Source organism: Hemiscyllium ocellatum, chromosome 45 (genome assembly GCF_020745735.1).
Source record: "Hemiscyllium ocellatum isolate sHemOce1 chromosome 45, sHemOce1.pat.X.cur, whole genome shotgun sequence".
NCBI classification, from domain to species: domain Eukaryota; kingdom Metazoa; phylum Chordata; class Chondrichthyes; order Orectolobiformes; family Hemiscylliidae; genus Hemiscyllium; species Hemiscyllium ocellatum.
In genome coordinates, this window is record NC_083445.1 from 8,901,826 (window position 1) to 8,929,550 (window position 27,725).

Consider the following 27,725-nt stretch of genomic DNA (forward strand, 5'->3'; position numbering starts at 1 on the left):
ATAGTGAAGGGAGTGTGTGAACCAAGTAGACTGCTATATTCTGGATGGTATCAAGCTTCTTATGCCTTATCAATAATTAACAGACATTGGGAAAGCAAGAGATGAGTTGCTTACTGCAAAACGCTTAGCTTCTATCCTTTTATACCTACAGTATTTGTCTGACTAGTCTAATATTCTGTTAGCCTTTTTGGTTACCTTTTTATCCGTTCACTAACTTCATTGACTGGTTTACTTTGGAACCCTAAACTCCTCCACAGCTCCCTAGACCCTCATCAGTAAACAAATACAATTTCACTTGGTCTTTCCTAGATTTTAGTGGAGATCAGTTACCCATGTCATTTCCATTTCTCATAATTTAATCAATGCCCCTTTCTAATTTATTTATCCTCCCATCTGTCCAATTTTAATGCATCTACATAACCTTTTCTTCATTTTTTAAAAATATTTGTTAGTCTTGCACCTTTTTATTACCTTTCTGCTTCTTACTGATTTCTTAGTCTGAACATCCATTTTTGTTGGCATTTGTGTAACTTCTCCTTTAGATTGAAACTCTCTTACCTTGTTTGTTGAACATGCTTCTGAAACTATTTCCTCAAAACTGCACTGAAGTGCTAACCAAAACATGTTTTGCTTTCTAGAGTTTAGCTATTTTTCTTGGGTGCATCATAAGGGTTCAACAACAGCATGTCATCACAATTTTTGAGTGGTCATCCTCTCTGATCCAACACTGTTCTACTGGATACAGACAGCAAGATGCTAAACATGAGCTGTAAGTGTTTTGTGCTGACAATTGGTACCTGAAATCCAACATGCTCAATCATGGAATACAAGGGAAGCTCTATTTTTGATATTTTAATTAACTTGTTCAGCTATGTTACACAATGAGAAGCAAGTGGGACTTGAACACAGGCCTTTCACCCCATAGTCAAGAGTGTGGTGCTGGAAAAGCACAGCAGTTCAATCAGCATCTGAAGAGCAGGAGAATCGATGTTTTGGGCAAACGCTCTTCATCAGGAATGACGTTTGTGAGCCAAGAGGGTGGAGAGATAAATGGTAGGGTGGTGGGGCTGGGGGGAGAAGGCAGCTGAGAGTGTGAAAGGTGGATGGAGGTGGGATAATGGTGATAAGGTGGAGAGGAGGGTGGAGGGGGTAGGTGGGAAGGAAGATGGTCAGGTAGGACAGGTCATGAGGGCAGTGCTGAGTTGGAACTGGGATAAGATGGGCCGGTGGGGTGAAATCCACATTGATGCCATCTGGTTGGAGGGTCCCAAGGCAAAAAATGAGGTGTTCTTCCTCCAGGTGTTGGATGGTTAGAATGTGGCGATGGAGGTGGCCCAGGACCTGCATGTCCTTGGTGCAGTTGTGGGGGGATGGGGTTGAAGTTGAGTGTTTGACCACAGGTTGGTTGGTGCAGGTGTCCTGGAGATATTCTCTGAAGTGCTCTGCAAACAGGCATCCTATCTCTCCAATGTATACAGATGGCCTCCTCCTTCAAAGACTGCAACGTGGTCGATGGTGCCCTCCAGTGCATCTCAAACACTTCCCGCACCTTCGCCCTTGAACCCCACCCCCTGGTCTTCACCTTCCACCCCACCAACCTCCATACACATGCACCATTTCTGCCACCTACAAACGGTCCCTACCACGAGATATATTTCCCTCCACACCCCTATTCGCTTTCTGCTAAGACCACTCTCCATGACTCTCTTGTCAGGTTCACGCCCCCTACCAACCCACCACCTCCTCCTAGCACCTTCTCCTGCCACTGCAGGAATTGCAAAACCTGTCCCCACGCTTAACCCCTCACCTCCGTCCAAGGCCCCAAAAGGAGCCTTCCACATCCATCAAAGTTTTACCTGCACTTCCATAAGACATAGGAGTGGAAGTAAGGCCATTCAGCTTCCATACATGTCATCTACTGTATCCAGTTTCCTCATTTCCCCTCCCCCAACCTTACAACTCACCACCACCCTCCTGACCTGTCCATCTTCCTTCCCACCTATTCACTCCACCCTATCACCATTACCCCCACCTCCATCTACCTATTGCACTCTCAGCTAACTTCCCTCCACCCCCTCAGCTCACAAGCATCATCCTTGATGAAGGGGTCTTGCCCAAAACATCGATTCTCCTGCTCTTCGGATGCTGCCTGACATGCTGTGCTTTTCCAGCACCATAGTCTTGACTCTGATCTCCAGCATCTGCAATCCTCACTTTCTCCTTTCACCCCAGAGATAGACACACTATGCTTGAATTATAAACATAAAATCAATATTATTCACATTAGAATTTCCTAACTTGGGTCTCATTTCAGCATCGATTTCATCACTTCATTCCGAGGAGTTTGTATGCAAAGATACAAAGAAAAAGCTAGGGGTTTAAAAGAAAAAGTCCTGGGACAATGATGTTGCTCATGAGGCCAGCGCATGTAGTTCATTTCAAATGCCCTTGAAATAGTTGTGGTAGGCTGCCTTCTTGAATCATGTCAACCCAAACAATCTAAATACTTCTTTGATGCTTATAAGGTTTTAGGATTTTGACCCATTAATACCACAGCAATAACTATACATATCTGAGTCAGAGTAATGCGCAACTTAAGAGGGAAAGTTTAGACAATGTTTTGAAATCCACAGTTCTTCTAGGTGGTAGAAATTTCTGTTTGGAACATGCTATTAAAGGAGCAACAGTGAGCTACTGCAAGGCATCTTGTAGATGGTACACACCTCAGTAATGCAGTCAACCATAAGATATATGGGCAGAAATAGTCAACATTTCAGATATAACCCTTCTTCAGGACTACATCTCCTCCAATCCTGAAGGGTTATACCTGAAATGTTGATTTCTCTGCCTCCTGATGCTGCATGCCTTGCTGTGTCCTACCAGCCTTCCTGTTTGTCTACTTTGGATTCCAGCATCTGCAGTTTTTTTTGGTCTCTGACCCATCACTCTGAGGCTGTGTCTTTGATTCCTATTAGTGGCAACATCTTCTCCACATCCACACTCACTATTCAATTAAGTTTCAACAAAATCCTTCTAAATTCCATCAAGTACAGTCTGCTCCAATATATGCGAAAGTTCCAATCTCACGCAGACTCACGTTCTAAGAAAATCTTGTGATAACTACACCATTTACACTAATGTGGCTGGAATTGCATTATAGCCAATATGGGTAATGGAAGTTCATGTTTTACAAATAAAGGTCTAAATTCTTCAATCATGTTAAAGCTAATTTGCACTGAAGAAACGTGCATAATAGCAGAACCAACTGTACAGGTCCAGAGCCCTCAACCACTCTTCATGACAACCCCTTCCTCCCCTGGCATCATCCTAGTAAACCCCCTCCAAGGCCAGCATATCTTTAGATACAGTCTAAAACTGCTCTCAAATATTCCACATCGTCTGACTAGAGCCTTATACAGCCTCATCAGTACATCCCTGCTCTTGCATTTTATCCCTTCATAAATGAACGCTAACCTTGCATTTCCCTATCAATGGAACCTGTATGTTAACCCTAGGAGTCCTATTTAAGTATTCACTTAAGTCCTTTATGCTTTAGATTTCTGAAGCCTTTCCCCATTTACAAAATAGAATATGTCTCTATTCATCTGAGCAAGTACATAACCTTACTTTCCCACATTGTATTCCACCTATCACTTCTTTGCCCAGTCTCCCAACTTGTCCAAGTCCTTCTGCAGCCTCCCAATTTGTTCAACATCTGTCCTTCCATGTTTGCGTCATCTGCAAACTTAACAATGCCCTCAGTTCCTTTGCAGGATGGGGAATGAACATGAAAGGCGATGAATGGAGTAACAAATAAGTGAGCTGCTTTGTCCTGGAATGTGATGAGCTACTTGGGTTTTGTCTGAGCCGAACTTATCAAGATCCGTACTGATCCAGAAGGCAGGGGAAGGAACTTGCTTATTTTGGGGCATACTTCATATCCAATAATACCACTGATGCCATAGAAAACAAATCTGTGGAGTTGATTGTTTATTTTTTCAAAAAATATACATACTTTTACATAATTTGTTATCAGCAGCTAGTATAAACCAACAAAAGATATCATTTGTACTCAAAATCACTGGAGTATTGGGCAGCTCTGGTTTCCAACATTTTTGACTGACGTGTTCAGGTAGATCTGGGTTACAAAAATGAATTAACAATAATATCCATTATTATGGTCTGAGCTGGAAGTCTCTGAAAGCGGCAGTCAGTGGGATTGCTTCTCAGTATTGAGAGATTTTATGTCCATACTTCTCTGCAGTCACTGGCAAAAAACAGATACCTTTACACTCAAATACAGATCCAGGATATCACTGCCCAAGCTGAAGCAGATGATGCTTGTGCAAGATTGAATAGAAGAAAACTTGAAGATTTTAAGGCATCGTTAACATAGAAAGTTGTGTGTGTAAACTAAACTGCCATTGTAACACTAGGAATACACAGTGACTGCAACTGGAAGAATAACCTCTTATAAAGGAAGAGGGATTCTGAGAAAGTGCATCCAACCACAAATGGAAGCTGCGTTTATGCACTTACCCACTTTTATCAATATTTTTTTCTATCATCTCTGTGGCCAGTTACTTGTGGAAACTGCAATTCTTGGGCTAACACTGAAACAATCTTGAACCTCTGACACTCAGGATTAATTCTGTGTCCCATATGAGAATATCAGGAAAATGTTGTTAATTACAATGCCAAAAAGTGCAGCTAACATGTATATGCTCAAACAAGTTAGTTTTCTATTGGTCTGATACTTCCTCCCTCTAACTCAGGTACAGCAACATTTGTCAACCATGATAACCTTTTCTTCAATGGTCAATTCTGTAAAAACAAAGGACGTGCTCTATTAGTAGAAACAAGGAGTATACTGGCTGCTTCAATGTACTTCTCTTAACCTAACAGCACAATCAGCAACCCACTCACCCAGAGTGAGATCACAGTCCCCAAAGGCTTCTGAAATATGTTATTTTTCAGGGGGCACAATATATTATAGAAATATCTTAAAATGTTTACACCTTATTACTGCCAGTTCCCAGGAAAATGTGATAAATGGCTTCCATGACTAGAGACTCTTTGCCTATGATTTGTATAACAAAGCAAACTCCTGTGACATTACCCAATACAGGTAAAGGGACATTATTGGAGAGAGTCACTGGATTGCAGGACAGAACCATCATTCCTTTCCCATTTCAAAATCATGCTTCGCATTCATATTTTTAGATTTCTCTGATAAATTTTACATCTACATTTGTGAGGGTTTAACACATTTCCACATGAAAACATAATTTCTAACACTAACCAGCTATTATAGTTCTCAAGTATCGCATCTGACCCACATAGAGTTCAGTCACAGTCTGAAAGGTTAATTCCATGTCATTCTGCCCCTCTCCAAACAGCAAGCCAGGCATCATTTTTCCTGACCAACAGACAAGTCAATCCAGCATTCCTTCCTCCCAAATTAAGAGGACTAAAATTAGTAAACACTAAAAGCAAAAATGATGCTCAAAAACCAATAAACTGCCAACACTCCACATGTATGTCTAAACCCCAAATCAAACAGCCACAAACCTCTAAAGTTAGTGCAATTTGGGAGACGAGTTAGTCTGCAACAAGACTTGTGGCAGCATATGGATTGAAGAACACTTCTGAGACTCCCCCCAGGTAAAGGCATAATACGTATCATACAGAGCTCAGAACGTCACAGGTTTCATTACTGGTTGGTATTGAATCAGTTCAGAGACGTGCTGGGGTGAAATGATTAACCAAACGGCGACAAGTTCCTGAGACTGCACTTACATTTACACCCCTGTACTTACTTGGGAGGTGCCCTGAGATCACTGACATATCTCAGCAGCTTGTACTTTTCCAAATGTCTTCACAGCTACTGCCTCTCTTGGGCTCCAAAAGCAGCCAATTTTAGGAACTGGCCCCACCGCTGGTACATGATGGTTTCAAGCCTACCTTTCAATCCCATTTGTTGGGTCCTAAAGCCTGCAGTAAAGCTCAGATCCTCTATTTCTCTATCTCACACAATGGAGACGCCCAGTGAAACTGGACATGGCTGTGAGGATTCATCTTGGAGCTTATGCAATACTTCAAAAGTTGCAGTATCAGCACATATCTCTATGAGAAGAGTGTGCAGCCAACATCAGTGCAATTGCAACCCAGTCTGAGTCAGCTTCAGGAGCGAGGAGGAGACTGCCGGCTTTCCAAAACTGAAATCAACTCCAACCAACGTTGATGTGTGACTTCTGAATGCTAACCAATAGCTCTGAGAATTTACAACTTTCAACATTTGAGCTTTTTGGAAGTAAATGGTACCATGTGATAACAGTCTGCAGTTTTAAGTTTTAACTCAACACTTGCCTTAAAAAATAAAAAAAATTAAATAAACATCTTGTATAGTACAATTTGAATCCAGACAGATTTTGCTCAGTCCCACTCTTATCCAGGTAATGCAGGAACAGGAGGTGTCCGTCCAGCCTTATGAGTCTGTTCCAACAACCTACAGGATCACAGGTGAATGATGAGCAAACTCCACCTACCTGTGTAAGGCTTGTACTGCTCAATACCTCTGGCAAATAAACATCCATCAATCTCAGATTTAAAACTAACAAACTGAGTTTGCATCAATCATCATTCATGGGAGAGAGTTCCAAACTCTCACCACCCTGTGTGTGAAGGAGTGTTGCCCAATTTCACTCCTGAATGGTCTGACAATCATGTTCATAAAAGATCCCCAAACTGTCGGGCAACTTGGAGGCATTACCTGAGCTAGTGACTCAGGCTAAAGTTTTGTAAACAAATAAGGCTGCTCCAGAGTACGGAGCCAGGTAGACCAAGCTGATTTTGGTTTTAATCCCTAGTTTATACAGGGTCAATGATAATAAAAGGGTAGAGCAGCAGCAGCAATGGGGAAGCACACTCACAGGTGGCACCAAGTTCAATGGAGTTGCCAGAGGATTGTCTTTAAACTGTTCAAAAGGTGTGTCAAAACAATCCTCCTAATACCTGTATGGGATATAAGGAAGTCCTTGCTCTTTTCCCAAGCTAACTGAAGTGTACAAAGCCAGCACAAACAAGGGACTGAATGGCCTCCATCAGTGCTCTATCATTTGATTATTCTACTCTTTTGCTATTTCTCAGTTTTTTTGGGTCATTAGATTTCACTAAATCTCCTAAATTGATACTTGAGCAAGCTCTGTATAGTAAATATTAAAGTGCTGACAGATTGCTACAAAAATAAAACTCTTGCAGGCTAGTCGCTCTCAAATCCCCATTTCACACATCACTGTTGTTGGCAAAAGGACTTAACCAGGTCTCTGGCATTCAGAAGTCTGCCACCGGGAAATGACATGGTTCTTCTCAAAGGACAGCCTCTCCCCATATCCTCTGCCCCTCTCACACGGGCTCCACATAGTACTTGCAGCTGGCCAGTATCAGGATTCCAATATCGCAGAAGATGGGAGCAACCTTGGATACTGACACTCAATCTCACTGATTCCACACTGAACCCAGCGGATTCTGAACATTCCAAACAGTTTAAGAAAAATATCAAATCAGGGACATTGCCACGCTGCTGTCCTGCTTATTCAATATAGCAAGTTACAATATCAGACTAAATTGTGTCAAAACCTCAGTTGTCCTTGTTCAGCGTTGAGCTAGCTGACCTCAGAAGGGGACTTCAATCATAGTGGGCTGCTTCAAACTCCCTCAGTACCACAGGAAGTTTAGTCAGGATTCCCGTTAGCCCAACAACTGCCAAACAGGGGGGCACTCAGCGGAAGGACAAAGCAAGCAGATGCACAGAAACAATCACCAGTTTGAAGCTTTTTCTCCAAGTGACACACCATCCCAAACTGGAAATCTATTGGCATTTTCTTCAATGGGTCCAATCCTGCAACCCCTTCTTAAACGATGCTGCGGGTACATCTAAAACACAGAAAAGCAGCGGCTTAAATCACAACTCACCACAACCTTCTCAAGGGCAATGAGGGATTGGCTATAAATGCTGGCCTTACCAGTGATGCCGCACTGGCCATGAATGAATTTAACTAAATAAGCTGCAGCTTCATCTCCCCCACGGGTGAATAACTTTCCAGTTTCGGGGTACTGCAGAGTTTCAGGAGAAATTCCATTCCAGCTGTTTATCTCCACAGGCAAATCATTCCACTGTCTTCTGTCTATACAGGTTGCCTCTTCCAAGCACTGCTCTGACCTACTCTGTCTTCAGCTCCAAAGCTGTACTCTGTTACATTAGCACAGCAGGCGAGTAAAAAGCATAACCACTGTGGTGAGGTGTAAGTGAGCTATGATCATCTAGAACTCAGCACGAGGGAGTGTCCTCATGCAGTGAGCAATGCAAAAGTAAAATCCAAAGCTTTTGCTCTGGTCCTCTAGTAAAGAGCACACTGCATATGTCACTATCTGGAAGAAGACTAAGACTGCGCAGATACAGAAAGGCAAACCCAAAACGGCTTTCTTGCTGTTAGAGTGGGACTACTGCCCCCACTTTGGTTTTAATCACTTCCCTTTTAGCCAGTTAGTGTTAAGTAGAAGATTTGGCCAATCGATTGTTTTCCCAGCTGAACAAAAAATGCACCGTCTGGTACCCACCTAAAAGCTATGGTGAGACAATAGGATACTTCTTTGGTCTGCGTGAGTGCATGATTCTTTTCCCCGCTCCCTCCCCACCTTACTTTTCCCTCCCTTTGGCAGCAAGACACTCGAAAGTGCAACTGGACTTGAAGCCCAGTTAAGTCAGTTGGTCTCGTAGGATGAAAGCAGAGCCGCGTCTACAGGTTCCATACATGAAGGGCACGTGAAGGACCTCATGAGCCACTCGTCAATACAATCCACGTGGTATATGTGCATGCATGGCAGAAACCGAATTGGGTCACCATATACAAAGTCCATCATACAGATCACACACCTAGGAGTGGAGACAAAACAAAAAAAAAATTAATTAAAAAGCATAATTTTACAAAGGTGGGAGAGGCAAGAACATTTGTGAAGATGGTAAAAATGGTAAGGATGCCATTTTAAAATTAAAAAGCACAGGGGATACAGAAGCTGAGCTTTATAAATAGAGTCACAGTGGCAAGATATGCTAAAACTTTATAAATTACTGATTAGGCCTCAGCTGGAGTAAAGCATTTTATTCATTTTAGGAAGGATGTCCAACCCTTGCAGAAGTTGCAAAGCAGACTTACTAAAATGGGACCAGTTATGAATGACTTAGGTTGTGCAGGAGACTAGAGATGCTACGATTGTTCACCTTGGAGCACTTAAGATTGAGAGGTTTTCAAAATCATGAGGTGTTTTGAGAGGGCAGATAGGGACAAATTGTTTCTAGTGGGAGGACAGTAGGTAACCAATGGAGACAAATTCAAGATAACAAAGGAAAAATTGGGAGGGAGGGGATCCATGTAGGTATCAATGTCATGGGCAGGACCAGGAAAGAGATTAGTAGAGTCAGTATGAGGAGCTAAGCACCAAATTAAGCAGAACTACTGAGTCTCATTCAAATTGGGCCAGGGTAAATAAAACTAGAGAAATAAGCATAAAGCTCAAAGACTGGTGCAGCAGAACCGAGGCCTGCTTCATGAAGAACCAGCACCAAAACTGGGGAAAATGGGAGGTGCACCATAACGATAAACTCCAGATGAAGTGCACTAACGAGTTGCATAACTAGGGAGGACAAGAAACCAAATGTGGAAAGTTTGGTAAATCAACGCGAAAGAGGTATTAACATGAGAAACGATAAACAGATTATGGTAGAAAGGGATACAGAGTCCAATAAATCAGGATAGGGAAAGGTGAGAGGAACAAGAAAACTACATTGACCAGACACTGAGCACATAGTCAAAGCTGGGAGCTGACAAGTCCCCAGGCCCTGATGTACTCCATCCTAGGGTGTTGGAAGAATTAGCTAGAAAGTTAGTTGACGTTTTGGTTTTAACTTTAGTTCCAAAGATTCAGGGAAGGTTCCATTAGAATTGAAAATAGGGAGACAGGAAACAGTAATATACAGCCAGTTAGTGTAACATCTTTCATAGGGAAGATGTTAGAAGATACTATTAAGCACAGCACTTAGGAAATTTCAAGGTAATTTGGCAGAGTGAATACAGGCTTCTATTAAATAAATGCTGTCAATAAAAGGGAACTGTGGATCTACTGTCTCCTGGAAATCAATGTACTTTGTTAAGGGCTATGTTGATGTTACTGTGTCAGCTCGTGTTGTAAGGAGTAACATATTGACATGGCTAGCTAACAGGAAACAGCAGACAAATGTATTATTTTCTGGTTGGCAAGATGAAATGCATTAGGATGATATTAGGTGGCTACAAAGGAAGGTTAAGTGAATTGGAATTTGGCAACTGTAATATAATGTGGGAAAATGTGTAAATGTCCATGTCATCGGGAAATAGTCAGAAATTGTAAAATAGTCAGATGTTGTAAAGCTCAAAAATAGAGGGTTTTTGGCTTCCCCATGCACAAATCACAAGATGAGAATGTAACTACAGCAAGTAATTAAAAGTATTGTTTATTGGAGGGAGTTAAATTACAACAGCAGAGACCTTATGTTTCAGTTATACAGAGTGTTTTTAAGACTTTATCTAGAGAGCTGTGCAGAGTATCAGTTACCTTGTTCAAGGAAGGATGAAAAAACATTTCAGACCTACACCTGGAAAAAATGGGTCAGCTTATGAGAAAAGGTTGGACAGGCTATATTCCTACTCTCTGGAGTTTACAAGAGTAAGAGGCAACTTGACTGAAACAAAAGATCCTGAGGGGTCTTGATAGGATAGGTGTGGAGAGAATGTTTCCTATTATGGAAAAATCTAGAACTAGGGAGTCAATTTTTCAAAGCAACAATTAGCCTCATGTAAAACACATTACTTTTGTTTTCTTACAAAGGTTTGAGAATCTTCGTAATTGTCTTCTGCAGAAGCAGTAGGAGGAGAGTTTTTAAATAGTTTTAAGGCAGAGGTGGAGACGTTAGTCATAACAAGGGGGTGAAAGTTTATCGGAGTAGTCGGGAACAAGGCATGATCAGATCAGCCATGATCTTAATGAATGCTGGAGGAGGCTTGAATGGTCTACTACTAAGTCACACAGTCAGATTCAATTTAATTTCCAAAAGAGAAGTAGATAAATACTTAAAGGAGAAAGAGATAATTCAGGAAACTATAGAGCAGTGAGTCTGACATCAGTGGTTGGGAAGCTATTGGAGAGAATTCTTAGGGATAGGATTTATGCGCATTCGGAAAAGCATGGCCTAATTAGAACAGCCAGCATGGCTTTATGCAGGGCAGGATGTGTCTTAACTTGATTGCATTTTTTGAGAAGGTGACAAAGGTGATTGATGAGGGTACAGCAATGGATGTTGCCTATATGGATTTTAGTAAGGCTTTCGACAAGGTCCCTCATGGGAGAAGATTAAAATGCATGGAATTCAGGGTGTCTTCGCTGCGTGGATTCAGAATTGGCTTGCCTATAAAAGGCAGAGGGTAGCGACAGAAGGAACACGCTGCCAGGGGGACGCAGATACGATATGGGCATTTAAGAGAATGTTAGATAAGCTCATGAATATGCAAGGATGGAGGGATATGGACCAAGGGCAGGCAGAAGGATTTAAGTTTAATTTGGACAATATCGTGGGCCAGAGGGCCTGTTCCTGTGCTTTATAGTACAATGTTCTAAAAAAAAGTGCAGTGTTACAGAGAAAATTTGACCGAGCATGGTTAATTGTATAACCCTCTGATAAGAATTATAAGCTTCATAGTCTCCTTCTGTACTAGATGACTGTGTTGAATTTATTTTGGAAAGGAGTTTCTTGTAATGATTGCCCACCAGACCAAAGATTTAGCAGCCAAAGGAAATATCTGTGCTGTCTTGTGAAAAGTTAGTTAGATAACATTACGGAAAGCAGCTACTCAGAATGGAGACCAAGACAACACTGCTAGGCTCGATCAAACCTCCTCTGTTTTCATGCAATGCTAGTTACAGTATAGAGCAGAAATGTAGTAAACCTCACTGAGTGGTTAACATACACATGAATAGTTATCAGCGGGGCATAGTACCAAGGAACAGAGCATCCATGGAAAAATCCACCCTCCTCAACAGTTTAAAAAAAAGGGAGTGGAGATTATTAGTAAGTAAATAAAATCTTTATTTACTGCACCAAGCTTCCTGACAGGCTTTTGATTTTATCCATTCTGCACACTTGAGAATATTACTGATGCTACACAACTGCAGTAAGCCTGCCATAAACAGCAGTAACAACTACACAGAGCATAGACTTACGTAACTGATTGTTTCCCATTCTTGACAATAAGCAGAGACCTCACCCAAGTCAATGCTCAATATAAAACATACCCAGACTATGTGGCCATGAAGGATATTGCATCTAAGATCTGATCCTTTCTTCACTCGACACTGTGGATTACCTTGGTAGAATGTTCTCTTCCTGTCATGGGGTCAGACTGAAGAACTCCTCCCCACTCCTGAAAGCTAGCCCTCTTCAAATCAGATACAAAGAGAATATCGAACCTGGGATCCACCGAATCTATGTTGGTTACTGTCACACTGGGAAGAGACCCTCCCACATCCCAAAGAAGCTATTAATACCAGCTGAAGAAGGTCCTAACTTGAACCACGGAATGGGGTAGCACAGAAGGCCATTCTGTCTACTGTGCTCCTACTAGCTCTCTGGAAGTGCTAACTAGTTAATCCCACTCTCCTTCTCCAGCCTTACAAATTTCTCCTTTTTAAATATAAATATGTGGAGCCAGACAGACGATGGTAAGGTTAGGGTTGGATATGCTGATATTCTCGGGCATATTGATATTATGGAGTCGTAAGTGTTGTGTGTCTTGAAAAGGATGATGGCAGATAAGTCCCTTAGGATTGATGGGATTTCTCTCCGGATACTCAGAGGCATGGAGGAAATTACTAGGATCTTAACAGAGATCTTTGTATCCTCTTTAGCCTCAGGTGAGTTCTCAGAAAACTGGAGAATAGCCAACGTTGTTCTGTTGTTTAAGGGCAACATGGATAATGCAGGAAATTACCTCAGTGGTAGGGAAACTATTGGAGAAGATTCTTAGGGACAGGATTTACTTACGACTGGGATAGAATGGACTTCTAGGGTTAATCAAGCATGGCTTTGGGCAGGGAAAGTCTTGTCTCACAAATCTGATGAGGTTTTTGAGGAAGTGAATTGGTGAAGGCAGGGGAGTGGACATAGTCTACATCGGCTTTACTAAAGCACTTGACAAGGTTCCTCTCATAGGCTAGTCCAGAAGATTAAATCACATGGGATCTATGGTGAGTTAATAAATCGGATTCAAAATTGGCTTCAGCATAACTGACAGAGTAGTTGAGGAGGGAAATTTTTCTGACTGAGGTCCATGGCTAGTAGTGTTCTGCTAGGCTCAGTATTGGGACCTTTATATATATATATATATATGATTTGGATGACAACGTGGGTGGTGATGACACAAAAATTGGAATTATGTATAATGAGGAAGGTTGGCAAAGGATACAGCAGGATATAGATCAGTTAGACAGAGAAATGACAGATGGAGTTTAATCTGGGCAAGTGTGCGGTGATGTTTTTTGGAAGGTCAAATGCAAGAGGAAAGTATACAGTAAATGGCAGGACCCAGAGTTAAATTGATGGAGAGGGATCTTGGCCTGCAAGTCTTTATCTCCCTGAAAGGGGCTACACAAGTGGATAAGGTGGTAAAGGCAGCACACATCATGCTTGCCTTCATCGTTTAGGGCACTAAGTACACAAGTTGGCAAGTCAATTTAAGGCTTTATAAAACTTTTAGTTAGGTCACATTTGGAATGTTGTATGCAGTTTTGGTTACCACACTATAGGAAGTTCGTAGCAACTTTGGAGCCGGAGCAAACTTTTTTTTTTTACAAACTTGCCAGGATGTTGCCTGGTTTGGAGTATATCAGCTATAAGCAGAGATTGAACAAACTTGATTGTTTTCACTAGAGTGTCAGTGACTGAAGGGAGACCCGACACAAAAATGATGAGAGGTGCGGATAGGGTAGATAGTCAAGGGCCTTTTTCTCAGGCTGAAAATGTCAAATATTAGGGGGGAATAGGTGAGGTGAGGTGAGAGGAGGAGGTTTAAAGGAGATGAATAGGAAAGGTTTGGAGGGATATGGGCCAGGTGCTGACAGGTGGGACTAGACTGGGTTGGGATATCTGGTTGGCATGGACAGGTTGGACCGAAGGGTCTGATTCCATGCTGTACATCTCTATGACTCTATGTGAAAGGCAGAGAGGGTGGTAGATACCTGGAACATGCTGCCAGCCAGGTGGTAGAGCTGAAAATGTGTTGTTGGAAAAGCGCAGCAGGTCAGGCAGCATCCAAGGAGCAGGAGAATTGGCGTTTCGGCCACGAGCCCTTCTTCAGGAGGGCTCATGCCCGAAACGTCGATTCTCCTGCTCCTTGGATGCTGCCTGACCTGCTGCGCTTTTCCAGCAACACATTTTCAGCTCTGATCTCCAGCATCTGCAGTCCTCACTTTCTCCTAGCCAGGTGGTAGAGGGAATGATTAAAAAGTATGATTCAGCAATGTCTAAGAGGCATTTAGACAAACACATGAAATTGCAAGTAATAGAGGGATATGATCATGTACAGGCAGATGAGATTAGTTTAGAATGGCATCATAGTTGTTGCAGACATGGTGGGTTGAAGGGCCGGTTTCTGGGCTGGGCTGGGCTGTTCTATGTTTGGGAGGTGAATCTGCTTCCACAGCCCTTACAGCCAATGCACGAAAACTTGCTGCATACAGAAAATTCCACAAACCTCTCTGCTGGAAATGTTGTCAATTATTTAAAACTGGGCTTTCTCCTCAATAAGAAGCCTGAGGAGAGGATAACTAGAGTACATCAACTTCCTGCTACCAACAGTCCAATTTCCAATGTACTCATACTCACTCCTTGATTTTCTTGTTGTGGGTTTCCTTGCCAAAGTCAAAGCTGCCTTTGGGAAGGTGCTGGATTAGGCCAAGCCTCTGTGCTATTCGAATCTGTTCTTCCTCTGTCAGCTGAGTTGCCAGGCGGGTCTGACTGGGTGTTGGGTGATAAACTGGAATTTGCACTTGTTCCTGAAATGCATGCAATTCATTTGTTAAGGAACAGTATGCAACAAGATTCCCAACATTTACTTCCTCCATCACTAATGCATAGTACCAGCACGGTGGGTATCATTTACAAGATGGACTGCAGCAACGAACCAAGTTTCTTGACAGTACCTTCCAAACCCTTGACCTTCACCACCTGAAAGGACACGAGTAGAAGACACATAGGAACATCACCACTTGCAAGACCGTTCCAAGCCCCACACCAACCTACTACCCCTTCAGTGTCACTAGGTCAAAGTCCCAGAACTTCTTTCCTAACAGAGGTGTAAATACCCCTCATTGACAGTGTCTGATCAGTAAAGATTAAATATTTTCCATTGGAAACAGGATATGGATGAAATTTACAGATTAGAAGTTGTCAGGAACAAGTGATTTGAGCTGTAGAGAGAATTGGAATTAGGTGAACATTTTAAAAGGGGCTTGGGCAGGTATTGGAGAATAAGGAACTTATAGGATTATGAAAATAAAAGCTTGAAAATAAGCTCCAAACGGTAATACCCCTCCAAAGGGTTAGTACAGGGACAATAGGCAGAATGGCCTCCTTCAGTAATGTGAGTGAGTATCATTCCATTGTTTAGGGCAGCAACCCACTGCCTCTTTCCCAAAGATAATTAGCGATAGACAATATATTATGGCCTTACCATCAGTACTCTCATCCCAAAACTACCTATAGAAAAATATGGGGGTGGGGAAAGAAACTAAGCCTCTCTTAGCCCACCCATCCAGTTTCTGAGGTTATTCACCTCTTTCGGGTCAAGAAGGGTCAATACCCAGAGTACATGGATTTAGGGTACAAGAAAACTTATTTTACTTAAAAAAAACAGTGAATGCACTATCCCAGAAGGTTATGCAAGTAGATTTATTATAACTTTTAATAGGGGAATGATTGCAGGCCTGTAGAGCTGTGGGACTGATTTGATAGCCTGTGTCAAGGCACTGGTACTGGTTCACTGGACTGAATAAACTCCCTTTGCGCTGAACTGTTCCATAATTCTACGGTAAAGTCTTCCAGAAAGCACCTGTCAGACAGAAAATACATCGCTGCTAAGATACCAGTTACACGGACCAAGAAAACCGGGAGGTTCAATTCTTGGTCACATCCGAGAGCTCAAGGGTTAGGAACTGGAGAGAGGGATTGAACAGAGGGGTTGGAAGGGGATGAGAAAAATGACGTCTAGACCTGGCCCTCTTCGCTCTCCAGTGCTTTTTTTTTTGTTTAAGGAGGGCCAATACACTCTTACAGAAGGGGCAATCTCCTGGTGTTCAATGTGCAGTGTATACGAATACTAGACATCTACCAATAACAAAACATTCTCAGACCATCCAAGAAAAAAAGGGTATGAAATATCACAGGAACACCAATCGAGTAAGCCCACCAACGTTTCCCCAAATAACTCAGAATTCTCAGCTCCAAATTAGGTTGTAAATGCAGCAATGTGACTGAAAGTAGTTTCAATAGATTATTGAATTACTCAGGTGTTACCCAAAGCCACTCCTTTAAATAAAGTGCTTGTCAGCAAAGAGGATAGGCATTTAATTAAATGAAAGGAACCTCAAGTAATTGCACAGAAATCATTGCTTTCCTTATACTGCTCCACCCTATATTGTGCGTGTCTCTCAGCTGTTTAATGTTCGGATTACAGCACTTGGAGTGTGTGTTGTTAAGCAACTGGATTGTGACATCTTCATCCTGTGCAATGCTTTAGGCAAGCTGTGTTTTAATGAGCCTATCGTTGCGTAACACTCTGCTTTCATCCGTGCCCAGTTACTGTACTCACATGAACTGCTTGTTTTTTTTTACAAGGCTTTAACATTGGTAGAGTGGAAGCTGTGGTACAGAGGCAGCACTCTCACCTCTGAACCAAAGAGTTCATACAAGCCTCGAGTAGGTGTAGGCACCCTGCCCCTCAAGCCTGCACCGCCGTCTGCCAGAATTGTGGCTAAGCTGATTGCAGCCTTAACTCACTTTTCAATCTAATCTCGATGGCATCTGAATGGGTATATGAATAGGAAGGGTTTGGAGGGATATGGGCCGGGTGCTGGCAGGTGAGACTAGATTGGGTTGAGATATCTGGCCAGCATGGACTAGTTGGACCGAAGGGTCTGTTTCCATGCTGTACATCTCTATGAGTCTATGACTCTATAACCTTGTGTAAAAATAATCCAATGTTCTTGCCCTCACCACTCTAAGAAAAAAAATTCTACAGACCTGCAATCAGACAGAAAAATATTTCTCCTCGCCTTTATCATGAGAACTCCTTAACTTCTTTTAAACTGTCACCTAGTCCTAGTCTCTTCCACAAGTGGGGACATTGTTTCAGCATTCACTCTTCCAAGTCCCCTCAAGATCTTAACTCTTTTAATAAGATGACCTTTCATTCTTCTAAACTCGAATGGTTACCGGCCCATACTTTCCTCAACCTCTTCATAGCAGTTTACGTTAGGCTGAAGAAACCTCAATACGTAATCCTGACTGACATACCAGTCTTGAACTTAGTGTGTGCTGTCATGCCAGATAAGACATTAAACTGATACCTCTATTATTTTCTCCAATGATCGGGAACGATTCTGTAATCATTATTTGAAGAGAACATCTGAATTGGGAGGGAAAAGCAAAGGAGTGGAGGATGCAAATGATTGAATCGCAAAAGCCTGCTCATCAGCTACAGCAATCAGTGCTTATTATGTAATACACTTAGACCCAAGGTCTGCAGTGAAACTATCAGAACGTTACAGCAGAATATGTAACTTGGTTTAAGAACTAATGTTCTTAAACTAAAAGATTGCACCACCTGATTCTGTCAAGCTCATACCCAGTGTATGCCTGTAAAGCAGACCCAGAGTACAGACACGACCAACAAACCAAAAGCTTACTGAAGTCGCTTTCCAGTATTTAATTAATATTCTGCCAACTTAACATACAAGCATTTGGCCTCTTGGGTTTGGTCTGTCATTCACCAGATTATGCTGACCTTCTATCTCAAAGCCGCCTGAGGTTAAATCAGTTCCCCCTGATCTATCCCAGATATCTAGAAATCTACTGATCTCTGTTGTGAACATACCCAATGACGAAGTCTCCACAATCCACTGGTAAGAAAACTCCAAAGATTCACCAGCCTCTGAGTGAAGAAATTCCTCCTCCTCTCAATCTTAAAGTGCCTGCCCTTTATTCAGAGAATGCTTTGCTTGTTTCAAGACCTACGCCGCAACACCCTTGGGATGATTTGGAGATGCCGGTGTTGGACTGGGGTGTACAAAGTTAAAAATCACACAACACCAGGTTATAGTCCAACAGGTTTAATTGGAAGCACACTAGCTTTCAGAGTGACGCTCCTTCATCAGGTGATCACCCTTTGTACACCCTTGGGAAGTATCCTCCTGTATCTACCCAGTTGAGCCTCAAGAATTTTGCACGATTCAAATGGATCACCTTTCATTCTTCTAAACTCAAGAGAATACAGCTCAGTCTCCTCAATGTCACCTTGTAGAGCCGTCCTGCCAAATCAGAAATCAATCTGCAAAATCTCTGTTGCACTCCCTCAATGGCAAGCACATCCTTCCTTCAGTGAGGAGTCCAAAACTGTACAGAGAACTCGTAATAACAACTCCATCAAGCTATTTCATCTACTTAGAATACAAGCAATGTGAAATACTGAATGTGCAAAAACTAACTACAAAACTTCCAGAATAACTCAATCTTTGGCTGCATTGGAACAAATAGCATCAGCACCAAGCACATTTGGAGACAAGTCAGGAGCACTAGGCCTCCAATTAAACTTAGGATCCTTGGGAAAGCCCACCGGTGGTGCACTATCCCACATGTACCTGCTCTTATTGCATCGGAATTATTGGAGAGCACAGAACAGCAGACCATTTGGCCCACTGAACAGCCATCCAGTTAGTCCTCCTCCATTCTTTGTTTCCCTGAAATCTTTCTTCCAATTTATCCAATATTTATCCAAGTCCTTTTGAAGACACTGAACGTGCGCCTGCTTCCCTTTCAGGTAAGTATTCCTAATCCTGATCTCTTGTTGCATAAAATAAATTTTCCTTCAGTAACCTTTCGGTTTTATTTTCTTCCATGTGACACAGTCATCACTAACAGATTGCGCATTTGCTACTCATGCTTCAACTGAGTAGTCCAGACCACAGGAAAGGACAACAGATTTCCTTCCCTAAAAGGACATTAGTGAATCAGAGTAGTCTTTATGATCATTCATGACATTTGGTGTGGTCACCATCACTGAGGCTAGTTTCACGACCATGACTGGCTAACTAAATTTAAGACTTCGCCAGGATTTGGAAACACGCCCCCGGAACATTAGCCTGGCCTTCTGATTAGTCCATGATATTACCACTATGCCACCCCTATTCAGGGCCTCAAACAAAACGCCAGGTAATAGTGCTACTCAGTACACAGCAAGCATTAACACAGTCCTTGGTGAACAATCTATCTTACCAAATTAATATCAAGGTAAAACTTTAGTGCAATGAGTAACAGTTGAGAGGATGAAACTTGTTTAGTGCTTAATAAAAAGCTAGCCTCCTGAACAAGTACTACAACTGTGAAAATGCCACTGTGAAAGCACCTTCAGTAATTTCACCAGCCTGTCAGTCAACCTGTCTGCTTCTCACTTACTGCGCTCTGTTCTCTGTGAGCTCTTTTCCCTTTGTGCTCCTCCCGAATTCTGATCCTCTCTTTTTTACTCTCAGCCATGTTGCACTGTTTCACATTCTCACTACACCCGTGGCTGTCTCCCTCTCTCTTCTCTTTTGTGTGTTGCTCACTCTTTGGTCTCCTCTGGCTTTACTGCCTCGATTTTGTTCTTCTATAAGCCTGCTGTTATCTGTTATTGTAGCAATCCTGTCTGCAAAAGAAAAGCCACATGGTGATCAGTATTGTGAGCCCGTGTGTTTTGTTGTAAAGTGCAGAAACAACATTCTCTGCACAGTAAACTTGGCTTTAATTTTTCTTTAAACACTTTTTGGACAGTGTTACAGCAAGGGTACTTATCACCACAAGCTCCAAGTACAGTGAATTGCTACACGAGATCCAAAGTCTATTCGTATCCATCATCACCTTAGCTTGGCACCCATTTTACAGATCTCATCTCCACATGTGGCTCTTGAAAACACTGAACATTTCACAACAGCAACAGTCAGACCTCTCATGTCCATTAGGCCACACCATTAGAAAACAAAACACAATGCAAGGATGTAAAGGTCATCATTGCTATTAGCATTCAGTCCACATTCCATAGCAGTCATTGCTGCCCTGGTGTTTGCGACATAAAAATCTCATGTGCCTCTGGAAGTTCAGGAATTTCTGTCAAATTACTTCCCAAAATATCAAAAACAGAACCAGAAACTCAGTAACACCCTTTATATGAGGAAGGATTTAGAATTACTTCGGCAAAAAGTGCACACAGTGGTATCTTTGAAACCAGTGTTTGGTATGTGGTGAATCAGGTAGAACCCTTATCACGTTACTCAGTAAAGCATCATTCCCTGGAGTATTCCTCAACCATGGTACCATTCGGGATTGACCACAGCAAGTATGCTAGTTAACAGTGCCACTCAGTATTCAGTAAGTATTAACTCAGCATTTGGGAAAAGTTGGATATTCACCAATGAAAGAGTGATGCATTACTAGACAGTTGAAAGGATGTCGACAGTTTCAATGCCCAAGAAAAAGGTAATAGTTACACCTCAAAAGAATACTGAGTAAATGAAGCTGTTTTCATACAGGATCCTATCATTACTGGCAATTAGAGTTACATAACCAAGGGAAGTGGATGCAGTTAATCACTTGTGATCTATTCAAAATACAGAACAAGCACAAGTAGCTGAATGGGCTACTCCTGTTCTTACACTGTCCTCTTTCAACTTTCTAATCTTTTTATATTGAGAATGTTTCAAACAGTACCAAAATAGCTCAATAAAAAGTTCCAAATATACTCGATTTTTGTTCACTGCTCAAGTGCCTTTCTGCAAAATCCAACATTTGGAAAAAAAATTTAAAATGCCATGTCTCACCACTTCACAAATGCAGACCAAAGGAGTCCCAGATACTGCAGTAGCTGGGTCAGATCCAGCATAATGTTCTTCTACTCAGACCCAACAACACTGCTTACCTCCACTCTCACAAATGCACCTTACAACAATGTCATTGTCTTTACACAAACACATGCATTTAAAGGCACAACTGAGGAAGGAAGGAACAGAAGTTTGATGATGATGGAGTTAGAGGAAGTTGGGCAACAGCATGTTTTGGTGGAGATTAGACGTTTTGATAATCACATGAATGGCCAGATGATCCAATGTACCACACCATCAGAAATAGCTTGTCTACAACTACTTCACTGACTCAGATAAACAGGTTGATTATCATCACCCACAACCGTAGAAACATAGGCAAACGCCATTCAATCTCTCAAGCTAGCTCCAACATTGAAATGGATCATTGCTATCTTCGACCTCGATGCCATTCTTGTGCTATAAGCACATTCATTGACGTCATAGGATCTCTAGAAACCTTTCAATTTCTGTCTTGAACATATTCAATGATGAAGCTTATAAAGCCCTCAGGGTTGGACAGAATTCGAAAGATTCACTACCTTCTGTGTTAAGATATTCTATGGGCGGCGTAGTGACTAGCACTGTTGCCTCACAGCACCAGGGTCCCAGGTTCAATTCCTGCCTTGGGTGACTGTCTATGTGGAGTTTGCACATTCTCCCCGTGTCTGCGTAGGTTTCCTCCCACAGTCCAAAGATGTGCAAGTCAGATGAACTGGCCATGCTAAACTGGCCATAGTGCTAGGTGCATTAGTCAGAGGGAAGTGGGTCTGGGTGGGTTACTCTTTGGAGGGTTGGTGTGCACTGGTTGGACCGAATGGCCTGTTTCCACACTGTAGGGAATCTAATCAAACCCAAAATATTCCACTTTGTCCTAAAATGGCCTTATTCTAAAACTGCTCGCCCGTAGTGAGACCCATCCCTAGGGGTAACATTCCTTCTACATCTGCCGGGTTGAATACTGCAAGGATCTTGTATGCTTCCACGAAAACAATATTCTATTCTTGAGGGACAACATGAAGTGGAAGTGGGTAGGAAAAAAGGAGGGATTATTTAAAACCTCCTTACAAACCACCCGAGGAATGCATAATTATTTTGTGAGCAAGGACATATCAAAATTGGTCTAACATACGAGGAACGGCTGAGGATCCTGGGATTGTATTCATTGGAGTTTAGAAGATTAAGGGGAGACTTAATAGAAACTTACAAGATAATACATGGCTTGGAAAGGGTGGACGCTAGGAAATTGTTTCCGTTAGGCGAGGAGACTAGGACCCGTAGACACAGCCTTAGAATTAGAGGGGGTCAATTCAGAATAGAAATGCGGAGACATTTCTTCAGCCAGAGAGTGGTGGGCCTGTGGAGTTCATTGCCACAGAGTGCAGTGAAGGCCGGGACGCTAAATGTCTTCAAGGCAGAGATTGAGAGATTCTTGATGTCACAAGGAATTAAGGGCTACGGGGAAAATGCGGGTAAGTGGAGTTGAAATACCCATCAGCCATGATTGAATGGCGGAGTGGACTCGATGGGCTGAATGGCCTTACTTCCACTCCTATGTCTTATGGTCTTAAATTAATAAAACTCTTCAGAGTATTTGAATCCTTTATGGGTTTATACACAAATTTAGGCTTGAGAACAATAATGAAGATAATTGGCCTGATCGAGAATAGAATTAGAAAAATATGTGGCTTGTATTGCTCTGAATGGAAATTGGCGAAGTTGATGAAACAAAAACAGTAACTGATATGGAATGAACTCCTTTAGAGCAGAACAATTATTCACAAATATGGGCAGCACAGCAGCTCAATGGCTAGCACTCCTGCCTCATAACGGTGGGGCTGAAAGTTTGCATGCTCTCTGTGGCTGCATAGATTTCCTCCAGGCGCTCCAGTTTCCTCCCACAGTCCAAAGATGTGCAGGTTAGGTAGATAGGTTGGTTCTGCTTGAAATACTCTTCAGAGGGTCAGTGTGGACTGATGGGCTGAATGATTACTTCCACAATATAGGGATTCTATGGTACAAATGAACTGTTAAAATTATCAGACTTGGTAGCCTGCTTTCTTCTCCAAGAGCAGCACGGTGGCACAGTGGTTAGCACTGCTGCCTCACAGCGCCAAAGACCTGGGTTCAATTCCCGCCTCAGGCGACTCACTGTGTAGAGTTTGCACATTCTCCCCGTGGATTTCCTCCAGATGCTCCGGTTTCCTCCCACAGTCCAAAAATGTGCAGGTTAGGTGAACTGGCCATGCTAAATTGCCGGTAGTGTTAGGTGAAGGGGTAAATGTCAGGGGAAAATGTAGGGGAATGAGTCTGGGTGGGTTGCTCTTCAGAGGGTCAGTGTGGACTTGTTGGGCCGAAGGGCCTGTTTTCACATTGTAAGTAAACTAATCTAATATGGTTTCAAGCCTTTGATCACTTACTGGGAAAGTTCTGTTGAATCCACAGGCTCCTGTTGAGACACAGCTCCAAGAGAACTGATGACTCTTTCAAGTCTTGGCAAGCTAATGGACTGTGAAGTGCTTCACACACAAACCCCATTCCATTCCTCTTTGAAACAAGGGTCAGAAGTAATGAACAGAAGCAGGAATCCTGCCTGTTTCTGCACAAATTTCACCCAAGAGAACCACATCCAATACAAAAGCTGTCCAAGTTAGCTAGGAATCAAATATGGATCACCTATCCTCTTGGAATCACACCAACTGTCAAGTAAGCCTAAGGATGGAATGACCCTTGGAATTTGTGATAGCATAAAACCCAATCTGATGCTCCAGTACAGTACTGAGTGTGCTGTATGCCAGCATGCCATCTCAAGAAAAGCTGTCAGATTAAAGCCTTGTGTACCCCCTCTGTGGACTCTAAATATCCTCTGGCATGATTCAAAGAGTAGGAGTGTTTGACCAATGTTGAACCTTAGAAACAAAGATGATCTTATCAAGGTATTTATAGAAGCTTGCTGTGCTCAACCCTGTTCTCCTAAAATATAACAATCCCTACAAAAGCATGTAAACAGCTGTCTAGTACTTTGAAACCTGCATTACAGAAATGCAATCTTTTAATATGCTTTATTATTATTAAAGTTTTAAACAAAACTGTTTAGAACTACTTATACTAAACAAGTAATTCATTTTTGCATTCTAGTTCAGCGTTTCCAAACTTTGAACTTTTTCCCCTACTCCGAACCCATTTTGAGGCTTTAAAATTGTAATGATGGCCTCTGTGAGGACTATGACAACGAGGGCATGTTTGAAGCAGAAACTTTATAACTTTGGAAGAGCTCCAATGCTGGCTCAGAGCTTGCATCCCCAAACTGCAACCCATCTGGCAAAGGCACTGTATTTCAACTGCCACACTGGGAAGCCCAACTCCTGTTACTGTCAGTGAGCCTCCGAAGCACTATCATTGCAATGAGAAATTTATAGCAACCCATTAACTCGTGTTTTCAAATACTGGATTGAGGGGTTACCAGCTAACGACAGCATACCTCCACAGTCAGTTGTGGTTCAGTGGAGTGTACTCTTACTGCTCAGTTAGAAAATTCGAGGTTCAAGTCTCACTGCAGTGAGATCAGCACAATAACTAAGGATGACTCTGCTACCATAGAGACAATAAGACAATGAAGTATCTTGCAGCATTCAAAGGAGGTCGTGAAAGGTGCTATGCAAATGCAACAAAAAAAAACTTTAATAAAATATTTTGGGGGTGCAAGGGGAGAGTGGAAACAAACTATATGAAGTTTTATTTAGTTACAAATCTGGTCGGTATGGACGAGTTGGACCGAAAGGTCTGTTTCCATGCTGTATATCTCTATGACTCCATAAATGTATTTATGAAGAATTCCACGCGGTACTAAAGCATGTTGTGAAAGGAGTTACATAAATACAAACACTTAAGTATTTTAACATTTCGGGGTGCAAAGGTTTCTAATTTAGTTAAAAATGCTTGCACTAAGTGTCATGAGGTGCAAAGGGGGCTGTGAAAGGCGCTAATATTAATGCAAATACTCCTTGTCCACTTGGTAGTTGGGTAGCACAGATGTTGAGTACATGAAAGGTTCTATATAAGGCAATCAAAGGGGGCAAAACAGGCGCTACATGAGTGCACAAAATTACTTTCACTGGGATGCGGTCCCCAATTGTATTTAAATGCTTTTTTCCTTCTTCTGGCGGCTGCTATTGCCCCTTGTCCCTACACACCGACCTGGTAAAGCGGTGAAGGCGGCAGTACGAGCAGCAAGCCCGGGGCCCGGGGCTCTGCATCCTGCGCTCCCTCCGCCGAGGCTTCCCCGCCGGCGGCCGCTCCGGCGTAGCTCGCCGAGTCATTCAGCAGAGAAATGTCATCGCCCGACTGCGACTTGAAGCAATTACCCATTTTTGTTTTTTGACCTTGAGAGCTCGACTCATTCGAAATACAAGAGGTTTTAATTCCCACCCCCCTCCCAAAAAGAAAACATCAACCGAGCACCGATCTCGCGTCACCTTCCACTACATCAGCCGCCATTTTACTTCCAAGCCTTCTCCCTCCCCACCTTTTCTCACACGAACCTGATAGATGCGGATTTGATTGACGTTCGTCTTCACCCAATCGCCGGCAAGGTTCGACAGGAGGGAACCAATCACAATCGAGAACAGGGCGCGGTGCGTCGGCGGGAGGGCAGTCTCTGGTCGCTTCAGCCGAACTTGCTCGCTGGTTTGAATGGACGCCTGGGGCTTTGCAAATTGGGGACGGCTCCACCCCTCCGAGGACGGGAGGAGGCGGGGCGAGATGGGCGGGGCACACGTCAAATTGACAGCGACAACCGCCATTCACGGGCTAGCCCCCTGACCAGCCAATCAGCACCGACAAAAGGCGGGACCTGTCACTGTTGGGGGTGAAATGATGCTTGGACATTGTCTTGAATGGACAACGTCAGAGGTAATGCTTGCCTGATTTTCACCATTACAGGTTCAACACCTAGCAGTGTTCAGACTTCATTCGTACTTGCAATCTCTCATTCCCCCCACCCCTTTCTGAAACTAAATTTTAAACTGTAAACACTTAGATGTGAAATGACAGTACACACAACAAAATTCAATTCACCATACATTGCACTTTTGGGCACTTCAATACATCATAAATGTTTCCAACATATCATAAGGGAGTTGGTTAACTCAGTTGGCTGAACAGCTCATCTGCAATACACAGAAAAGCCTGTTGGACTATTTTATCCCGGTGTTGTGTGATTTTTAACTTTGTTCACCCCAGTCCAACACCGGCATCTCCAAATCAGAAAAGCCAGCAGTGTTGATTCAATTTCTGCAGTGGCCGGGATTACCATGAAGGACCAATTCCAATACTGAACAACCTAGATGGCCCCCTTCTTCAAAGACCGCAATTTCCCCTCAGACATGGTTGACGATGCTCTCCACCGCATCTCCTCCACTTCCCGCTCCTCCGCCCTTGAACCCCGCCCCTCCAATCGGCACCAGGACAGAACCCCACTGGTCCTCACCACCACCCCACCAACCTCCAGCTACATCATATCATCCTTCTTCATTTCCGCCACTCCAAACAGACCCCACCACCAAGGATATATTTCCCTCCCCACCCCTATCAGCGTTCCGGAAAGACCACTCCCTCCACGACTCCCTCGTCAGATCCATACCCCCCACTAACCCAACCTCCATTCCCGGCACCTTCCCCTGCAACCGCAAGAAATGCAAAACTTGCGCCCTCACCTCCCCCTCACTTCCCTCCAAGGCACCAAGGGATCTTTCCATATCCGTCAGAAATTCACCTGCACCTCCACCTCCACACACATCATTTACTGCATCCACTGCACCCGATGTGGCCTCCTATACATTGGGGAGACAGGCCGCCTACTTGCAGAACATTTCAGAGAACACCTCTGGGACACCCGCACTAACCAACCCAATCGGCCTGTGGCTGAACACTTTAACTCCCCCTCCCACTCCATGTCCTTGGCCTCCTCCATCGCCAGACCATGGCAACACGACGCCTGGAGGAAGAGCACCTCATCTTCCGCCTAGAAACCCTCTAACCTCAAGGGATGAATGCAGATTTCTCCAACTTTGTCATTTCCCCTCCCCCCATCTTTTCTCAGTCCTAACCCTCAGACTCAGCACCGCTTTCTTGTCCTGCAATCTTCTTCCCAACATCTCCACCCCCAACCCCTCTCCGGCCTATCACCCTCACCTTAACCTCCTTCCACCTATCATATTCCCAACGCCCCTCCCCCAAGTCCCTCCTCCCTACCTTTTATCTTAGCCTGCTTGGCACACCCTCCTCATTCCTAAAGAAGGGCTTATGCCCGAAACGTCGATTCTCCTGTTCCTTTGATGCTGCCTGACCTGCTGCGCTTTTCCAGCAACACAATTTTAAGCTCTGATCTCCAGCATCTGCAGTCCTCACTTTCTCTTAGTTACCATTAAGTGCTCTACTTAGCTTCTTCTCTCTGCATGCATGTGATGACCCTC

General features: G+C 43.1%; 1 protein-coding gene across 1 annotated transcript; it reads right to left on the reverse strand.

The window, feature by feature from the left end:
• Positions 1-3,973: 3,973 nt before the first annotated feature.
• rnf11a (ring finger protein 11a) lies at positions 3,974-25,760 on the reverse strand. Its single transcript, XM_060855152.1, has 3 exons — positions 25,450-25,760; positions 14,972-15,141; positions 3,974-8,935 (listed from the first exon to the last, which is right to left on the reverse strand). The coding sequence occupies exons 1-3, from the start codon at positions 25,618-25,620 to the stop codon at positions 8,764-8,766; spliced, it is 513 nt and encodes a 170-aa protein (XP_060711135.1). The 5' UTR covers positions 25,621-25,760; the 3' UTR covers positions 3,974-8,763.
• Between the last annotated feature and the right edge of the window lie 1,965 nt (positions 25,761-27,725).

Bases quoted from the DNA above. Each gene is read 5' to 3' on its own strand.
- rnf11a (XM_060855152.1), bottom strand. From the start codon at position 25,620: ATGGGTAATTGCTTCAAGTCGCAGTCGGGCGATGACATTTCTCTGCTG. The intron at 15,142-25,449 runs GTCGGTGTGTAG...CATGCATTTCAG, and splicing joins CGCCTTCACCGCTTTACCAG to GAACAAGTGCAAATTCCAGT. The intron at 8,936-14,971 runs GTGAGTATGAGT...CTCCACTCCTAG, and splicing joins CACAACAAGAAAATCAAGGA to GTGTGTGATCTGTATGATGG.